The 15,283-nt window shown below is 34.5% G+C and overlaps 1 protein-coding gene across 2 annotated transcripts; it reads left to right on the plus strand.

Moving 5' to 3' along the window:
- Positions 1 to 286: 286 nt before the first annotated feature.
- On the plus strand, positions 287 to 4,290 carry LOC145006159 (metallo-beta-lactamase family protein). 2 transcript variants are annotated; one of them, XM_078965255.1, is made up of 11 exons: positions 289 to 595; positions 1,048 to 1,091; positions 1,303 to 1,383; positions 1,487 to 1,594; positions 1,705 to 1,796; positions 2,038 to 2,112; positions 2,201 to 2,270; positions 2,513 to 2,614; positions 2,807 to 2,915; positions 3,756 to 3,818; positions 4,068 to 4,290. In XM_078965255.1, exons 1-11 carry the CDS (start codon positions 397 to 399, stop codon positions 4,160 to 4,162), a joined length of 1,038 nt encoding a protein of 345 aa, XP_078821381.1. In that variant the 5' UTR covers positions 289 to 396; the 3' UTR covers positions 4,163 to 4,290. The 2 variants fall into 2 exon arrangements, with proteins under 2 accessions (XP_078821382.1, XP_078821381.1); XM_078965256.1 differs by lacking the exon at positions 2,201 to 2,270 and having other exon boundaries at positions 287 to 595; positions 2,038 to 2,149.
- The last annotated feature ends 10,993 nt before the right edge of the window (positions 4,291 to 15,283 follow it).

Genomic DNA, 15,283 nt, shown 5'->3' on the forward strand with positions numbered 1-15,283 from the left:
CTTTAATCGTAGTTTTCACATGTATTAAACTAGTACTATTACATATTATCCCGTAATTAAAAGACTACTTAACAAAAAAAGAAAATAAGAGAATATTAGCAAGTATAAGGTGTCCCTAATAGATAAACAATACCATATGTTAAAAGTGACACCACAATAAGGTGACCCTAATAGAGAAACAGTACCATATGTTAAAATGACAACACAATATCTTCGACTTATTATTAAAATTAAAAATATTATATTTATATTGACTAAAAAACAATATATATGGTTTACTAAAGTCTTTTGTATTATCCAAAATGAAAAAGAAAAGAGAAAGACAACAGTGACACGAACTTCAAGGATCTAGCACGTGTATCCGCAGACCCGAAGAGCAACCAGAGTACGGCAACGATGGCGACGGCAACGGCAACGGCGACGGAGCTATGTTTCCTCCCAAACTACCACCGTCGTATTATGAGTCCACCGTCATCTTCACCAAAAGCATGGCGCTCTTCTCCGGTGAAGTTAGCGATCAAATCCCAAATCCAAACTCAGAGCTTACAAAAAAAGAAGCGACGTCCGGAGAACGTTGATGGAGAGTTCTTCGTTGGTTTGTGATTTCCCTCCTTTCTCAATACCAAAAACCTGCAATTAATCTGATTATTCTGAACAAAAAACAATATCTTTGTTTGCAATTTTATCAATTCGAAGCATTAGCCTCTGTTTAATACGTTAATTTGGGTTAAATGCAAACTTCCAGTTTTTTCGATCTTATTATGCTGTGATTGATTGCTCCCCTTTTCACAAATTTCTTCTTGTTTTGATAAAGCCATTGATGCTATTGGGTTCGAGTTATTCAACCACTTTTCAACTGTTTAAACAAGTTACCAGAAAAATATTGCATCTTTTTGTCCTGAAATGGAAGCACTTGATATACAGATTTGACATGATTATATAAAGCAAATCCAAGATTCACCATTTTTTTTTTACTTTGATGTTTAAAACATTGCTAAGATTTTAAAAAAGAGCGATAGCTAATTTGATACTTTCTCAAATTTGCAGATCATACGTGCATTGATTGTGATACATGTCGTTGGATGGCCCCAGTAAGAATCAGAAATTTCAATAGTGTTAATGTCATAAATTGGCAACAAACTATTTGTTTTTTATTTTTTATTTCTTACAATGGTGTTTTGTTAAAAAAAAAGTTTGTTATCTATTTATGACATTAACCCATTTCAATATGGGTGTTACATATATTGTTTTCTAATTTTTTTTTATAAATAAAATAGAAAATTACTGATGTGATATTTTCAGGAAGTATTCACCCGGGTTGATGGCATGTCAGCTGTTTCAAAGCAGCCAAGTTGTCAAGATGAACGCCTTAAGGCTCTTCAGGTATTAATTTAATATTATGTCAAAAGTGATATATATAGTTTATGAAGATTTAAGCATTTACAATAATTGTTACAAATTAATTTTGTTATTGTTTTATTTTCAGGCATTACTTTCATGTCCAACAAGCTCAATATCTACTGAAAAACCCGCTCATGATATTTTAGAAGTTCAAAAAACATTTCCAATACCCATTGACATGGAGAGAATTCCGGTAATTTAATTGCTATAATAATTGTGTAACATTTTTCAAAGTGTAAATGTGTAATGACTTATTATGAAAATAATTATATGTATATAATCCTATAAAATGTTCATCTTTAGGGGGTGTATCATTGTGGTTATCACTCTGATAAAACATATGGAGCAGCATCCTATTTCATTGTTCACCCTCAAGGGAACATTCTTATCGACAGGTAAAAAGACGTCAATGCCCTCCTCATCCTTCTAAGAACATTCTTATCGACGGGTAAAAAGACGTGAATGCCCACCTCATCCTTCTAAGAGTAGCCTTTGAAAGCTTGTCGAGTGTAGTCCCATGTAACACACGCAACATTATAAAACAAGTTCATAGAGATTATGGAAATAAATAATCTTTATTTCCATGCAATATTTGCTCAAGGAAATTAATATTTTTTTATTTTTACTATTTTGTAGTCCTAGGTACACAGAAAGGCTGGCTAGCAACATTGAGAAATTGGGTGGAGCTCAATACATGTTTCTCACTCACAAGTATAACGTTGATGAGTTTAAACAACATTCGATAATTGTAATACACTAATATTATAAGCTATTTATTGACTTTTCATCTTAAAATTAGGGATGATATTGGAGATCACAAGAAATGGTCCGAGCGATTTAGTTGTAAAAGAATTCTCCACTCCAAAGAAGTATGATATGTTTGCTATTTTATGTCTTGTCTTTTGTCAGCTGCCTAGAGGGTCACTGTGTACCTGATTTACATCCATACAGTGTGGGCCAACTTAGTGGTTGGCAGAAGAATAACCTTTTTGCAAAAACATATATACATGTTTTTGAATCATTTTCAGGGTGTTAATTTTTCGAGGGATAAGTCTTGTTATGTTTGTTTTCGTTAAAAAAGTGGTAAATTTATATTTTTGATGCATTTAAGGTAAATGTCTCGACAAAAGATGTTGAGATGAAGCTGGATGGATGTGGGCCATGGAGTCTTAATGATGACATTCAACTTATACACACACCGGGACACACAGACGTGAGTAGACAACTGATTATCTGATTATTACAACTTTAAATAGTAGAATTATATACAAACATTATCTTGTGCAACACGTTTTTTTTATTATATTTTGTTATCTGATTATAGTTATTTCGTATTAAATAATCACTTTCAAAACACGCATCCAAATAATCTCTTTTATAAACAGTTGATAATTTATATGGACAGGGGTCAGTGTGCTTGTTTTACAAGCCCTTAAAGGTGCTTTTCACAGGAGATCATTTGGCAATGGGTGAATCTGAGCTGGCAGTTTCTGAGATATATAATTTTTATTCAGGTATACCACATTTGATCTCTATAAAATATTGACATAGTAAAATTTAGTGTTATATTATTCATTTACACCAAAATTATGTCAAATATTCAAATGTCATTTTGGTGTAGTAATTGGTATTAATGGTGTTATGGGTTGCAGATGTCTAAAGAAGAAAGCTTATAACCTAAAATAAAAGGGTTAATTACATAAACTGATAAAAGACCCTATATATTGGGGAAATTTTTTTGCGGATTAAACATTTACTTTTTTTTTTTTTAAATCCCTGACATTTTTTCATTTTTTGGCATGTTTAATGGATATTTATATAAAGATGTAAAAGTTTTTTTAGAAAAAGAGAAAATAAAGTTGAGGTTTTCCGAAAAAATGGAAAAATGTAAGGGCCAAATCGAAAAAATGGAAAAATATAAGGACCAAGTTGAAAAATGTAAACTATAAGGGCCAAATCGAAAAAAGATGAAAAAAATAAAAGGCTTTTTAGAAGGAAAAAAAAAATTGAAATTTAATCTGAAAAAAAAAAGCCCAATAAAGTGTCTTTTATATAATTAACCCAAAATAAAAGACCAAGTTGTAACGTAAAATAAGAGTAAACTATAATTTTCGTCTCTCTTGTTTATTGAAAGTTGTGAATTTTGCCCCTTCTTTCAACTATTTAAAGTTTTTCGTCCCTTAAAAACTATTTTCCTTTTTGTCCCTGTAATTAAAACTGTCAGTTTTTTTCCTACCTAATATAAAAATGAACATTAATATGCAAGTTCATACTTCATAAAGATACAACATTATTTGGAGAAGTAATCATTAAAATATAAAACTTGTATGCCATATTTTATTTCCAATTTTCAGTGGCTATACAGTTGGACAGTGTCGCTATGTTGCTTGAGCTGGAGTTTGAGTGGATATTACCAGGTACATACTTTTGCCCCACCCAAAAAGATGGGATAAAGGCTTGTTTTTGTCAAAAGACATTAGTACCCTCATCCTTGCCTTTGAAAATAACCCTAAAAAGCTTGTCTAGTTCAGTCATGTCCTGTGTAACAATTAACAAACATAAAAAATAACCGCATAAAACTTTGTTTGTTACACGGGATATGATTAAACTGACGTATCTTGTAAAGATATGTGTCAGTAAAAAAATTGCTTTAATACTGTGGACAGGGCATGGCAGGAGAGTTGCATACAAAGATGTTGAAGAGAAGAACTTGAGCCTAAAAGCTTTCTTGACTGCTAAACAACATCCCCATGGGTTTTAATTTGTGTGTAACTCACTTAATAAGTTTAAAAAATATAAGATTAAACCCATGTTATCAATGTATGTAGTGTGTAAAATAAACGAGCTTAAAAGAAATTTTTTATATTTTCTAATAAAATGTTTACAAAATTATAATGTGTTTAAAAAAATTGTTAAGTATAAAATAGTATATATAAAATAGTATATATAAAATAGTAAATAATTGTAAATATGTAAGCATATCATTTTTAGTCATTTTTAATCATTTTACATGTAAAAGTTAAACCAAACATTTTTTTAAAAACAACTTTTGATTTTTGCCCCTTAAAAGCTAATCCAAACATATTTTTAAAAATTTCTTTTGTAAAAAATCCTTTTAAAGATAAAAAGTAATCTCAAACATCCACTTAGGGGGTGTTTGGGGTATCTTTTCAAAGGGCAAAAGAACTTTTGGGAAAAGTTCCAAAAAGTCACGTTTCCCTGACTTTTCTAAAAAGTCAGTTTTCACTCTTTAAAAAATCCAAAAGGAGTTTCAAGAAGTTTTTTCCAAATATCTTTTGCATGTTATCTTTTCCCAAAAGTTCTTTTCTCTCTCAAAAAGATATCCCAAATACCTCCTTAATTTAAAAACAGAAAATATCAAGGGAACTTGAATATAGCATGTTGTAGTGTGTCCTGACAACCCAATTTTCATAACATGATTTACTACATAATCATTTTGTTATTGCTTCATCATGCTTAATTTGTTGCCTATGATGACATGTGGTTGATATTGTAGTTGGACAGAATATACCCTAACTTTCCCAACTTAGAAATTAAACATCCTCTTATATTTTTTCATACTCATCTTCCTATCCATTCTTTTCCTGACCTATCCATTCTTTTCATCAGGAATAAGTATTTGAACCGGATCTATTAAGGCTTATCAGATCCAAATCAAGGTCCTGATACATGGACTTAAGAGTGGGCATTCCAAATCAAGGTCCTGATACATGGACTTAAGAGTGGGCATTTTGACCGAACCGGACCGGTTATTGGACCAAACCGGTTTTGAAAAAATTGATTGATCTTTGACCAAACCTGTTAGAGGTTTACTATGTCCAAATTCAATTCCCATGCATAGATCCAAATACTCACCCTTAGGTTTCATATACCCCTCTTATAACAAATTGTTTTCAACAACTAAAAATAAAGATGCTCGTTCTTTTGTTGAATTCCCCATATTAACCCTTTCTATAATGGGAGACTTAAGTGGATCTTTAGCACTACGTCTCTTGCTTGAAACATTAGAAGGATTAATGACAAGTAAAAGTATGGATATCAATGAACAAGTTATCATTTTATTTCATATTATTTCTCATAATGTTGAGAACTTTATTTCATATGATTGCTCATAATGTTAATTAAGACATGATATGTCGGTTAAGTTTCAACATTTGGGAAAACCGGTAAGTTGATATTTTAGATTATATCCACACATTTGCTTAAGAAACCTTAACCTATTTTCAAATTTCAACAACACTATCAACTTTAAATTGGAATGGTTCAAGCTATATCTAGCCTTTATCGATTGTTATTGTCCTCCAGAATATGAATCAAACAAAAGAACCATAAACGCAAATATCAAATCACTGCTATTCTGATATCAAACAATTTAGAGATAAGTTTAACTTGATCAAACTGACATTTTGTTACTTTCTCATGGATTATAAATAACTTAGTTGTATATTTGTTGCTTCTGAATATCAATCATATTGTTGGACTGTTCCACGAACCTTTATTTATATTTATGTATTCAATTTTTATTTCAAGCAAGTTACAATTTCTTTAATTGAATTTCTTCGATATCAATTTCTTTGACAAAATTTCGAAATAATAAAAGCAAATGAAATCATCTACTGATCAGAAATCAAACAAAATTCGATCTGTTACTAGAAATGGAATCAAATAGAATGATTAAAAAAGTTCAAAATACAATCTTCAGACAAAAACAATTGAAGTCGGGGAAAAAACGATCATAAAATTTATTCGCGAGACAAACAATAAAAATGCAAAACGTATTTCGGGAAGAACACATATTCGTTAAAAACACAGCAAAAAAATCCAAATTAATAAAATTATATGCAATGAATCAACAATAAAACTTAGCCTTTTTCACAAATTTTGAAGCGTGTATCTCTTTAGATAAAAAAAAATGAGGCTCAGATCTGTTTTACAATCGGAACAAGAGGATTAAACCGCCATGGCTGCAAATACAGAGGTTGCATTCTCACAATTGCCGTCCTCCGATTATACGCCCTGCCAAGCTGCGGATAATCTCAAATCTTGACCCGATTTTGACTCAGATCCTTTTAATCATCATAGCCTCGTATTTTGGGGCAAAGTTTCTCGATTTTCCTTTTTTTTTTTTTTTTTTTTTTTTTTTTGAACTGCAGAAGTATCAACGTATTTTGAAAGACGGATGGAAGTATGCTAACTACATAAATCTCTGTCTCTCTCAATCTCTATATGCATACAGATACAGATATATACATTGTAGAAGAAGGAAAAAAGGTAGGAGGATATTTAATTTCTCTATCTATCTATATATCAGCACAAGCAGTAGCAGAGGGTTGTTAGAGTTTCAAAGAAGACAATGGAAATCATCGGCGTGGAGAGGCGGCAACCACCCTTAGAAAAACCCTTTTTCCTCTCACAGCCTCATTCTCTGTCTGAGTCGTAAAACAACAGAAATCCCTAATTTTCACCTGGTTGCTATGTTTCGGATTCCTTTTTAACCATTTTTTAACTTTTAATTTTTTCAAAAATTATTAAAAATTGTTTAGTAAATTGAAACTTTTAAAATCAAATTTTAATTAAGAAGAAACTTTTAGCTTTTATCACTTAAAAATCAAACCAAGCACATTTTAAACACTTTTTTTTAGAAAAAAAATCTTTTACAAAAAATCATTTTGTAAAAAAAAAAAAAGATTTGTTTTAAAAGTAATCCCAAACACACCTATAATCTATAGTTTTTTTTTTTTTTTTTTTTTTGGAACAGCAAATACCAAACGGAAGTCCTTCCGCCTTTTACAACAGAAGCCCGGGTTCGAGCACCTTTACAGGGCAAACACTCATCTTTTTTAATGGGTTTCCAAAAGAAAATTGCTAATGAATAGCCACCAATGAGAGTCAAACTCCCCACCCTGCTGCCTCTCAATGGTTATAAATCCAACACCTCTTTTCCGGTTAATTGGTACCTATAATCTATAGTTATATTACGGGCCATCGATTTGAGTTTCCAGTTGGATCTTTTGATCTACTTTAATTTGTCATTTATCTTAAAATAATAACTTTCTTTTGTAAATAACTTTTTAATTAGTTTTTTATATTATTTAACTTATTTGATTTATTATTATTAAAAAAATATTATAAATAATAATAATAATAAAACAAAATTTGTTTTTATTAATCCTCAAATATACATCAGTTTTGAGTATTATAATTGTGAGGGGCATTATTCTTATTATGAGAAACATAAGTATTAAGTCGAACTATACAAAGTTTTTCATCCAGTAAAATGTTTGATCCATATGTACATATACAAGGTTTTCTCCATAGTTTTCTCATATAACTCTTTTTACTTTACTAAATGATTTTTTTTTTTAATAATTTGCATTATCATTTGACTATGAAAGTTGTGATACAGTTATGAAAAATGTAGGATACTTATTAACTAATTTTATATAAATGTCCCTACGTCCGTCAATTATTAACTAATTTTCATTATTATTGAAAATAAAAATTAATATTAATAATAATTTGAACGTCTTTCAATTATTCGAATGTATGTCAACTATTCGCATGATTGTATAAATTTGAGCGACTTTATAAATCTGAATAACTATTTGTACAACAAAAAAACATAGGATAAAATTAATAACATAATAATAATAATAATAATAATAATACAATAACAAATTATAAAGAAAAAACAAAAAAGGACCCAAAAAATAGTACTCTTTGTGATGTGATTGATATTAGGGGTCTGGATGATACAATTGTTGTTGGGGTATGTATAATAACATCGTATTTACATACAAGTATAGCATTACGACCATCAAAGTTGCCATTGACTTGCAGTTCTATCAATGTTACGGTCACCAAGGCTACCATCTTAATTCGTTAACAACATACAAGTATATCATTACGATCACTAAGGTTGCCATCGACTTGTCATTCGCCTACGATGATATTATGGACACCAAAGCTACCACCGTACCCAAAAAATAATATACAGGTATTGAATTAGTTCTATCAACGATGATATTATGGCCACTAAGGCTAACATCGTAATCTGATACAAACATACAAGTATAACATTATGGCCACCAAGGCTAACATCATATTAACATGCAAGTAAAACATTACGACTACCAAGGTTGTCATTGACTTTTATTTCTCAAAGATGGTATTACGACCATCAATATCGGGCATGTAGGCTCACAACATGAGATCGTTATTTCCAACATCCCATCGGAGGCATACAACCTCATCATATTGCGTTACTGCTAACAAAACTATATTACTCAAGTCTAGCACATGTTTTACACAAAACGGTACACCAACATCCTACCGTACAACAGACATACAATTTTACATATAATATAGTAGGAAAATCCCTTTCATATAGTTCTATGGTCATCAACTAAACAGCATGTATATATTCCACAACAATACTCCACTTTATAACTTCTTTATTTCGCATAGCCATCAACAGCTTCACCACCATTCTACTACTCATAACGGACTAATCGTTTAATCGATATAACATAACTTATCTATAATTCAGTTGAACCATCTCATTGTTTCGCAAAACAACAACCCACTATAATATTCAACCATTTCGGTTCATCACAACTCTCAACCATACATAACCTTACAAGTTCTAAACCCAAACGTAACATTTCATAATAATCATAATATTGGAATTATCATGAAATACAATAATAAACACACATATGAATAACATATATCTTAAGGGTGTAGTTACTCACCTAGTCAATCAGTGAGGACTAAATATGATTTTCGCATCAAGCTTTGCTCTTATTTCCAACTCATCATTTGTCCATACCTATTTGGACAATATATCAAACTCATTATGTAACGTCTGTGTTTCTGGGCTTGTCATTTTTAGCAATGTAATAGTCTAGGTTAACCTTTGTAACCCGTTTTGAAATAATAGAAGTGTACTATTTAAGTATTATATGTTTTGTGATTAATTGCTTAATTATGTGGTTTGATTAATTAAGAATAAAAATAAGCGTCAAAATTTAAGTGTAAAATAAACTTGATATCTTTAGATAATGTTGTAGTAGTTGAAACAAGGTTTCCGAGGATATAAAGAATGCCGAAATCCGAGTTATAACGAAGAAGTTATGACTTGTCGAAGTTTCGCGACAAAACCGGCACCGCTGAATAACGTAAAAAGTGAAATTTACGTTAGAGCGATATTTAGCGTTAGTGATCTAAACGAGAATCGAAGATCTCGTTGTTAGTATCAAAGCGATAAAAAGTTAGGCGAGAACGGACGTCAAACGAAGAAGATATGAATTTATAAAGAAATTTTCTCTCCCGGCCTATTAAAAATAAATAATAAAAATAAAGTCAAAATTAGCCGACGGAGTCTAAACGAAAGTTGTAGAGCGTAGTCTCACCTTCGCGTGGATATAAAGAACGTCGAAAACGGAGTTCGTATGAAGGAGATATGAATTTTCGAAGTTTATTAAATAATTAATAATTAAATTTAATTATTAAATCCGGCCTTATCCGAAGACGAGTCACCGGACTCATCCGGAGTACGTCCCGCGTACAACGAGAAATATCGACACTTCGGATGACGCATGCAGTGACGACTTCGGAGCCATGTACGCCCCGCGTACGAGGAGGTTCCAGCCTCCTATAAATAGGATGCGAGGGGTCTGGGAATAGTTGCTCATTTCTCCTCCGTTTCGTGCCGAAGCTCTGCATTTTTACCCCCGAATCCACCCAGAAGCCCCGGTATCATTCCCGAGTCCCGAAGCAAGTCCCGAGATCCCGAAGATCCCGAGAAGTGCGGTTTCCGAGCCGAAGCTCTGCCCGCGAGAAGTTCGGTTTTTGTGAAGATCTTCCAGATCTACCGAAGAATACTACTTCTACGAGCCGTAGTGCTGTCCGATCATCTTCTGATCAAGTGAGTGTGTAGTTACTTTCTTCTAACACATAATTATGAAGTATTTTGTATGAAATACGTGTTATGTGTATAATTTTGTTGTTATGTACGTGAATGTATATTCACTCTCTTTAATCTCATAGATCTGATTTGTTTTCTATGAAATACGTGTTATGTGGGTATGCCTCATTTGTTATGTGAAATATGTATTTGATGAAAATTCTATACAGGTTTTAAACTATGTATAAAAATATATATTTTTATCTACTAATATGTTGGGTAGAACATGGGTAGATAGTTGTGTGTAATAAACAGATGAGAGGCCTCGATGTTGTTGTTGTTGACCTAGTTATTCAGCGGAGTATGGATAACGACCACAGACTCCTTCTAGACAATCTCGTGGAACGCTAGTAGGTTCATAACATGTAGGTGTTGTGAACGATGTGTTCAACGGTGTACTCTATCCCCTTCATGGTTGCCTTTAGGATATCTACTGTTGAGGAAACCCCTTAGCAGTAATGTCCGTCCCGATGAAAATCCTAGATTAGGTCCCTTGAGATAGATGTTGTTTTAGGGACGTAAAGTGAGGATAACGGGAATGGGTAATCAGGATAGTGATTGGTTGGTGAAATTAAATATAATTTATTTATTGTGGGTTGAAAACCCTATATGCTCGCCAGGCTCCCAAGCCTGACCCACTCAGTTTTATTTGTATTACAGGAAGTGGCGCAAGGGTGTAAGATGGATGAATCATCGAGTTGTTTTGTTTACAAGTCTGTATATGTATATATTTGTTGAATGACTTGTAATGTTATCGTTTATGCTTTATGGTCTGTATCGGAACATGACACCCCGAGTTTTAATTATATAATGAAAATGCATCTCTTGATGAAATGCTTTGATAAATATTATTTTATCATGTTTTGTTTTGGGAACAAATTTCGCAACACTTTTAAATCAAAAGGATTTACTCTGAAATTATTTTAAAAAGCATAAATGAAATCGGTCTTTTCTGGCCGTGATTTTGGGGATGTCACAGTTGGTATCAGAGCATTAGTTTAAGCGAACTAGGAATTTGTAGGATTTCTAAACTTAAACTTAGAATGTTAAGTGGAATTTGAGGTGTGTGTCTGCTGGATTTTAGACACAAGCACTAGTTTATTTTACGAACGTTGCCTAAAATGCTTTTATGTGCTAAATGTTATATGTTGCCATATATGATATTATTTGTTCGGATCTACTGTTTGTTGCCAACCGGATCTGAAGGTTTATGTGTTTAGGATTCTAAGCGTATGTATACGATATTAGAACTAGCATGTAATCGTTTCGGAGTGATAAGGATGATTTGAAAATCTATCATGATCGAAGATCTAAATTTCACCTTATTCGGTGTGTAGATGAAAAAAAATGGTGAGAACAAGGAGTGGCGTTGGAAACGCGGATGAAAACAGGAATCAACCGCCAGTGATTGAGAAAGCACCTGTTGTAGCAGCAACACCAGAATAGATCACCATGGCTGGAGTGCAAGCCATGATTCGGGCTATGTTAGCCGAACAAAGGGAGGAGATGCGACAAATGTTGCATAACAATAGGGACGAATCTATCATACCTATTGAGGAACCTGAATTGATTTCGAGCAATCGGAGGAAGGGAACAATAGTCGCATTATGAGTCATGTTGGGACTCAAGAAGAACGAAGGAACAATCCGGAAAGGAGAAACAACAACGATGGGCGAATGTACAAGAATTTCTTGGGCGCCAAACCACCAAGTCTTTCTGGGAGCCCAAAGCCTGTTGAAATAATGGATTGGATCTCCGAAATGGAGATGGTATTCGACAGTTGCGACTGTAGCAACAAACAGAAGACTGTCTTTGCAGTCAGACAACTGAAGACTGGAGTATTAAGTTGGTGGAAGTTGTTGGCAGATACTATGCCACAAGGGAAAGCCTTGAAAATGTCATGGGAAGAGTTCTTTGAACAACTAAGGGTGCAATATTGTTCAGAGATAGATCTGATTGATTTGAACAATGAGTTCCAAAACTTGAAGAAGGGGAGGATGAGCGTAGACGACTATGCTATGGCATTCATTGAGAAAATGAAATTATTTTCGTACCTAGTGCCAACGGAACTCTCCAAGATTGAGAGGTTTGCTAATGGACTGCCTGCCGAATTTTGTTCTACGGTCAAGATGGCAACTACTCTAAAAACGGCTGTTCGTGCAGCTAAGAATGTGGAGGCCCAGCAGAAGGAAAAGGGTCTGGAAAGGATAGAAGTTGGTGAAAAGAGGAAGTTCGATGGAACTTCAGGGTCCAATAAGAAAAACAAGTTCTTGAAGTCTGGTTCGAGGGGAAGTGGAGGCGAAGCGAAATGGTGCGACAAATGTAAAAAGAAGCATCATGGAAAGTGTGAGGTAGTGACCACATGCTACAAGTGTGGAAAGCCAGGTCACTATGCCAATGAATGTACCCTCACTAAGAAATTTTGTTATGGTTGTGGTGAGGAGGGACACATGTCGAGGGACTGCTCGAAGAAAAAGGAGGCAGCTAGACCCAACATTCCGCCAAAGCCAAAGGCGAGAGCATTCCAGATGACACTAGAAGCTGCTAAAGATGAAGCTGATGTCGCTTCAGGTACCTTTCTCGTTAACAAATTGCCTGCCCAAATTTTATTTGATTCTGGAGCCAACTACTTCTTTATATCGCATGAATTTGGTAGAAAACTAGCCTTGCCTGTTGATAGACTAGATAATGCTTTATTAGTCGAAGTTGCTAGTGGCAAGTTTGTACCTGTTAGACATCGTATGAAAAACATCTTAATCGACCTTAATGGGAATAAGTTTCATGAAGAATTATTACCTATCGAACTTAATGGTTTCGACATTGTGTTGGGAATGGATTGGCTTAGTGCCAATGATGCCGAGATATTGTGCAAGAAGAAGATAGTTAAAGTAAACCCGCCAGGGAAGGAATCGTTTATGGTGTATGGAGATAAACGTAGGGTAGATTCTGGAATCATTTCTCTAATGAAAGCCAGAAAGCGTTTGACCAATGGATGTACATCATATTTAGCATTCGTGATTGATGCTAAGAAGGAGAAGAAGGTGATGTAGAGTATTCCTGTGGTGTGTGATTATCCGGAAGTATTTCTCGAAGATCTTCCTGGATTACCGCCTGATCGGCAAGTGGAATTCCGTATTGACTTGTTACCAGGAACAACGCCAATTGCAAAAGCACCTTATCGATTAGCACCGACGGAGATGAAGGAACTGATGATGCAACTTCAGGAGTTATTGGACAAAGGTTTCATTAGACCTAGTTCATCACCCTGGGGAGCTCCGGTGTTATTTGTGAAGAAGAAAGATGGAAGCATGAGAATGTGCATCGATTACCGAGAGCTGAATAAGGCAACAATAAAGAATAAATATCCGTTGCCGAGGATTGATGACCTATTCGATCAACTACAAGGTTCGAGCTATTTCTCGAAGATCGACCTAAGGTCAGGATATCATCAGCTGAAAGTGAGAGAGCAGGATATAGAGAAGACTGCGTTCAGAACTAGATATGGACACTACGAGTTCTTGGTTATGTCGTTTGGACTAACCAATGCTCCGGTAGCATTCATGGATTTAATGAATAGGGTTTGTAATCCGTTCCTTGATAAATCCGTGATAGTGTTCATAGGTGACATTCTGATTTAGTCAAAAAGCCAGGAGGAGCATGGCAGACACTTGCGAGAAGTGTTAGAAGTCTTGAAGAAGGAGAAGTTGTATGCTAAGTTCTCCAAATGTGATTTTTGGATTCGTGAAGTCCAATTCTTGGGTCATGTGGTCAACCAAGAAGGGATAATGGTTGATCTAGCAAAGATCGAAGTTGTGATGAAGTGGGAACAACCAAAAAGTCCCACGGAGATCCGAAGCTTTTTAGGATTAGCCGGATATTACCGAAGGTTTATCCAAGGCTTTTCTTCGATTGCTACTCCATTGACAGTTTTGACCCACAAAGGAGCTACTTATGCTTGGAGTGATAAGCATAAAGAAGCATTCGAGAAGCTAAAGAAGAAGCTATGCGAGGCACCGATACTTTCTCTACCCGATGGAGTTGAAGACTTCGCTGTTTATAGCGATGCGTCTGGGGTTGGATTGGGTTGTGTTTTGACCCAAAGAGAAAAGGTGATAGCATATGCATCTCGACAGCTGAAGGAGCATGAAAAGAACTACCCGACTCATGATTTGGAGTTGGCAGCGGTAGTTTTCGCTCTGAAGATATGGAGACATTACCTCTATTGTACGAAGTGCAAACTTTTCACTGATCATAAGAGTCTCCAATATCTCTTTAATCAGAAGGAATTAAATATGAGACAACGACGCTGGCTAGAGTTACTCAAGGACTACGATTGTGAGATACTTTACCATCCCGGTAAAGCTAATGTTGTTGCTGATGCTCTCAGTCGGAAAGTCAATCTTGAAAGGAAAAGGCCAAGAGCGTTGAGAATTGAAGTTGTCTCGACTATTTTAGAAAGTATAAAGAAAGATCAAAGCGAAGCTTCTTAGAAGAATGACCGGAAGGAGGAACGTTTGGGCAAAACGTTGGTGTTTGGTACAAACGGTCATGGATTGAAGGTATTCCAGGATCGGATTTGGATACCTAAAATAGGAGGAGTCAGAGATCTTCTGATGGAAGAAGCTCACAAGACCACGTATTCGATTCATCCTGGTAGCACTAAAATGTATAGGGACCTGAAACCCTTCTACTGGTGGCCGACGATGAAGCTTGATGTTGCAAAGTATGTGGCTGAGTGTGTGACTTGTGCGAGAGTCAAGACACAACATCAGAAACCGTACGGGAGTTTAGAACCTTTACCTGTGCCTATGGGTAAGTGGGAAGACATTGCTATGGATTTTGTCACTAAACTACTTAGAACAAAGAATGGCCACGACATGATTTGGGTGGTCG

Source organism: Lactuca saligna, chromosome 7, assembly GCF_052625555.1.
Source record: "Lactuca saligna cultivar CGN05327 chromosome 7, ASM5262555v1, whole genome shotgun sequence".
Taxonomy (NCBI): Eukaryota; Viridiplantae; Streptophyta; class Magnoliopsida; order Asterales; family Asteraceae; genus Lactuca; species Lactuca saligna.

What these genes read in the sequence shown, in the direction of transcription:
- LOC145006159 (XM_078965255.1), top strand. Translation starts at nt 397, where the DNA reads ATGGCGACGGCAACGGCAACGGCGACGGAGCTATGTTTCCTCCCAAAC. An exon ending in TGATGGAGAGTTCTTCGTTG is followed by an intron (nt 596 to 1,047) that starts GTTTGTGATTTC and finishes TCAAATTTGCAG; the next exon opens with ATCATACGTGCATTGATTGT. An exon ending in GTTTGAGTGGATATTACCAG is followed by an intron (nt 3,819 to 4,067) that starts GTACATACTTTT and finishes TACTGTGGACAG; the next exon opens with GGCATGGCAGGAGAGTTGCA.